Below are 5,021 nucleotides of genomic sequence, written 5' to 3'. Positions count from 1 at the left end.
ATTTCTCGGCCAGGGATATGGCCACCTTAAGCAGACTCAATCTTAATAAAATTATTCTAGTGACAGGCGATTTCAATGTTAAATTTAATACAATAGAGAAAAACACGGTTCTTCTCAACAATACATTTCTATCTTTCGGTTTGAAACAAGTTATATTTCAGAACACAAGAAAATACTCCTGCTTAGACAATATTTTTACCATCATTAATACTAATTTTATGGCAACCGCAATAGACATAAAGTTATCAGATCATGCCGGTATTCATTTTAATTATTTATTCTCGCTTCAGTGTCAGTAACAATTATAGCATAATAAACTACAGACCTATTACAGATCAGGGCGTAATATTGTTATAACGAGCGTTCAAATAAAAACGTGGTCGAAGTTGGCTCTGACACTGCATTACTTAGATGCAGCTTATGCTTCAAAATTCTGTTCAGAAAATAACCGAACTTTTTTAATTACACGCTAATGGAGATATTCAGCGATATGTGGTGGACAGCATTACGTTGCGCATAATCCATAGACCTAGTTTATAAGGTCTATGGCATAACCTCATCTATAATCACATGTTCTTGGTTTGTTGGTATCTACTTTAGTTTCCGTGATATTGTTATGCAATGTATTTAAATGATAGTGAGGATTTTTGAAATGAGCGATTTTTTGGAACAATGATGCAACGTGAAATTTTGCGTGAAACTTAGGAAAATCTTCACGGAAATGTTTCAACTTCTGAAACAACGACGATGATGTTCTGGGTCATACGCCATGTTACGAATGGTTTTCACAATTTAAAAGTGGTCGAAGATGATCCCCGACCAGGAAGGTCTTCGACTTCAACTGATGACTCCCATGTTGCAGAAGAGGTTAACATCTTAATTAGGTCATCTCTACGCCACGAGAAAGCACGTCAGTCTCGATCTAATATCAAAGTGATGCTCACTTTTTTCGACGTTAATGGAATTGTGTATTTTGTATTCTTGCCGTAAGGTGAAACAGTGAACTGTGTATACTATCAAGGCGTTTTACTACGGTTACTTAAAAAAGTCCGCAAAAAGAGACCAGATCTGTGGGGAGACAACTCATGGTTCCGTACTCGCCAGATCTGGCTCCTTGCAATTTTTTTTCTTAGCCAAATGAAAACACCAGTAAGAAAAATGTGTGAATAGCGGAGGGGAGTACTTTGAAGGGCCAATAAAGTTCAGTTATTTTGTGAACAGACCTCGTATGTTAAATCCAAACATCAGCAATAATAATTTCATTTCAACCTTTACAAGAATTTCAAATACAGCAGCGAATGATCCAATGCAGATAATACGTGCCTTATTTTGCACGAGAAAAATATATTTCATAAAGAATTATAGTAATAGTTACCATCTGGTCCAGTTATATTGTATGCGCCGTTTTTAGCTGGTAGACGAACGTAATACGTCACATATCTAGAAAGTGGATTATACACCGTCACCATATACTTGTCCTTAAGCGCATTTTCACAAGAACTAATGTTTGCAAGCAGGCAAGACGAAACCGGCAACGTTATGTCGTCAGTCACATCATCTTTTTTCAACAGATTTCTGAAAGATATTTCACATTATTACCTATTATTATTACTGGAAAATAAAACTTTTTGGGACTTTTTTACAAAATAATAACACCAATAAGGACGTTTTAAATAAGAACGATAGAAAAGATATTAGATATTAAGTAAAAAGTGTGTTATATCCCGGTGACTATATTTGTACCCCAATACTTTTCCTAAATGGCTCTCGGTTTCCCTAATAGCTTTCGTCAACATCCTGGTATAGTCTGCAGCAACATGTTCTTTCTCAGTGCCAGTGATAGCATCGTGGTGTTGCATAGTACCCATAACTTCCCTTAATGATCTAACGTTCTCTTCATATTTATTTTCATTCTCCAGATTCCTCATTTTTGAAAAAGCATTGAGGTGTTCAGAAACCTAAAGGACCAAATAGATTCATTTACTTTTCAGAATATACAAGGTGTTCCAATTAAAACTTCCCATCTGGAAAATATCAGAATTAAAATAAAAGAATAAAATACCTGAGACATGTAGATTTTCTTTTCAAGGAGGACACGTGATGGCGTAAATATTGGTGTCTTGGAGGCTACGCCTGAGACAGGAGCATAAAATATTCTTAAACTTTAAATGGCACCCTCAATTTAAAGCTTTTTCAATTCTGCTCACGACAAACAACTTTTCGAATTTTGGTTTGGACATGACAATATAATCATCACTTAAAGAATGAGACAAAATATTAATGAATGGAAAGTATGTTATTTTATTAAATGTTCAAATTGGTTTCCCTCCGCTTTCATACAACAATATAATCTTTGCTCCACTTCCTAACGAACATTTCGAAGGATTTCGGGCGTTATCTAACGACATTCTTCAACAATTCGCCAACGGAGCTCCTCTTTTAAGGATGAGTGTGTGAGGAATGCCTGTTTGAGACGGCGAGTGTTGAATATAATGGTTTTATTATAATAACCATATACAGGTCTCTTAAGGGTGACCTTAACGTATACTTAGAAAAACCGAATTTGCTATTAAGGGCGCCATATTCTTTAAATAGTGTTTTCCACAAAGACAAATAATTTCAAACATTTAATAATTGAATAATCTAAAGCTTATCAAATAATGGAATGTTATGTCACGCCATCTGGGTATTTTCAAAGACGCCACAGTAAAACGAATGAACAGGCGCAAAAAACAATCAAGGTTTTTGGTACTGAAATCTACGAAAATACTTTTTTGTTTATAAACAATTCCACATGTAAATATTCTTATAACATTTACTTGCTTAGTCCTACATATAAAATTGTTTACGTTTATTTGTAAGTACGTGAAAATAATTCTTAAAAAGTGGGGTTAGGATAACAGCAAACGCATGTTTTACAAACGCTTTTTTTAGTTATTATTTTATTTGAGTAAATTTAAATAGTAACAATGAATAAACGGAACATCAAGGATTTTATTTTTGTGCTTACTTTTGTTCTATATGTTTTACTTCTCAAGATTTCAGTACCTAAAAACGCCAGAGATTTGACTATTTCTCGGCCAGGGATATGGCCACCTTAAGCAGACTCAATCTTAATAAAATTATTCTAGTGACAGGCGATTTCAATGTTAAATTTAATACAATAGAGAAAAACACGGTTCTTCTCAACAATACATTTCTATCTTTCGGTTTGAAACAAGTTATATTTCAGAACACAAGAAAATACTCCTGCTTAGACAATATTTTTACCATCATTAATACTAATTTTATGGCAACCGCAATAGACATAAAGTTATCAGATCATGCCGGTATTCATTTTAATTATTTATTCTCGCTTCAGTGTCAGTAACAATTATAGCATAATAAACTACAGACCTATTACAGATCAGGGCGTAATATTGTTATAACGAGCGTTCAAATAAAAACGTGGTCGAAGTTGGCTCTGACACATTGGANATGCAAATTGCAGAGTATTTTGAAAACAATAATTTATTCCATTCTAGTCAATACGGTTTTAGGAACAAAAGGTCAACAACTTTAGCTATTAACCAGTTGACTACAATTATTTTAAACAATTTCGAATCAAACAATGTTGTCAGTGGAAATTTTTACGATTTGACTAAGGCATTTGACTGTGTGTCCCACAGAATTCTCTTAAATAAACTAAAATTTTACAATTTTGATGACAATAGCGTGTCCCTTATTGAGTCTTATCTATCGAACAGAACTCAGTATGTTTTTTATAATTTTTGTTCTTCACACCTAACGGAAATAGTTCGTGGAGTTCCCCAAGGCTCAGTATTGCGCCTTATTCTATTTTTTATCTATATTGATGATTTACCAAATTGTGATATAACTACTGATTTTATTTTATTTGCCGATAATGAACCACTTTAAAGTCAAATAATAACTTAACTAAACTCACAGAGGATTCAGTGGATGCACTGCCGCTGATAAAGAACTGGTTTATTACTAATAGATTGAACTTAAATGTTGACAAAACTCAATCTTTGCTTTATACACTTCGCCCTATCAATACTTGTGATAACTCAAATAGCATTAAATTTCTTGGAGTTCACCTTGACACTATATTGTGTTGGGAAAACATGTCAATGATTTATCCGCACGTTTATCTAAGAATATTTTCCTATTGCGTAATTTGGATCGTGTAGTCTCTAAGCCTGTACTCATGTCTGCATATTATGGTACTTTTCACGCTACCGCGACTTATACAATTTTGAACTGAGAAAATTTTTGGTTTACAACGTAAATGTATTAGAATTATAGCTGGAAGATGAGAGATGATTGTCGAGAGCACTTCAAACTGCTAAATATTCTTACAATGCCGTCAGTTTACATACTTGAATGCCTCGTTTATATAAAAAATAATCAGAATAGATTAAATTCTTTAATAGACTTCTATCTGAGATTCGATCACTAAATTCAGACTGTTTTAAGGCCAGAATTAGAAAATATCTTAAGAGAAAAGCGTTTTATAATTTTGATGAGTTCTTTGCTGACCAGTTTTTAGATATACAGGGTGTTACATGTTTGACTGCCTTAATTTTAACAGACGATGGATAATAAAATAAAATTCTTTCATTCATTGATATTTTGTCTTATTCTTTAAGTGATGATCTTAATGTATATCCAAACCTAAATTTAAAAAGTAATATGTTATCATGAGCAGAATTGAAAAAGCTTTAAAATGAGATGTCATTCGACACAGGGAGCCATTCAAAGTTTAATGGTATTTTACCCCCCCTACCTTAGGGGTTGCTTCCAAGAGACCAAAACTTACGCCATCACGTGTCCCTCTTGAAAAGAAAATCGACGTATCTCAGATTTTTTTTTGTTTTCCTTTAATTCCTATATTTTCCAAGTGGGAAGATTTAATTGGAACACCCTGTACAATTTCCCGTTTACCTGTAATATATTATTGCCGCTGCGCTCAAACCGTTTAACAGTGGGTCTGGATGTGTAATATCCTGACCAATAAG

The 5,021-nt window shown here is 33.6% G+C and overlaps 1 protein-coding gene across 1 annotated transcript; it reads right to left on the bottom strand.

Moving 5' to 3' along the window:
- Window positions 1-1,375: 1,375 nt before the first annotated feature.
- LOC111692944 (lysosomal alpha-mannosidase-like) lies at window positions 1,376-5,015 on the bottom strand (the record flags this gene model as incomplete). The annotated part of the gene is made up of 3 exons (XM_023457078.1): window positions 4,948-5,015; window positions 1,744-1,958; window positions 1,376-1,575 (listed from the first exon to the last, which is right to left on the bottom strand). Coding segments are annotated over exons 2-3 (385 nt in total), but the record flags the coding sequence as incomplete, so codon positions are not given.
- Between the last annotated feature and the right edge of the window lie 6 nt (window positions 5,016-5,021).

The sequence above is a fragment of the Anoplophora glabripennis genome, unplaced genomic scaffold (genome assembly GCF_000390285.2).
Source record: "Anoplophora glabripennis isolate ALB-LARVAE unplaced genomic scaffold, Agla_2.0 scaffold5319, whole genome shotgun sequence".
Lineage (NCBI taxonomy): Eukaryota > Metazoa > Arthropoda > Insecta > Coleoptera > Cerambycidae > Anoplophora > Anoplophora glabripennis.
Note: the sequence above shows the minus strand (reverse complement) of the source record. Positions and strands in the feature narration are given on the sequence as shown.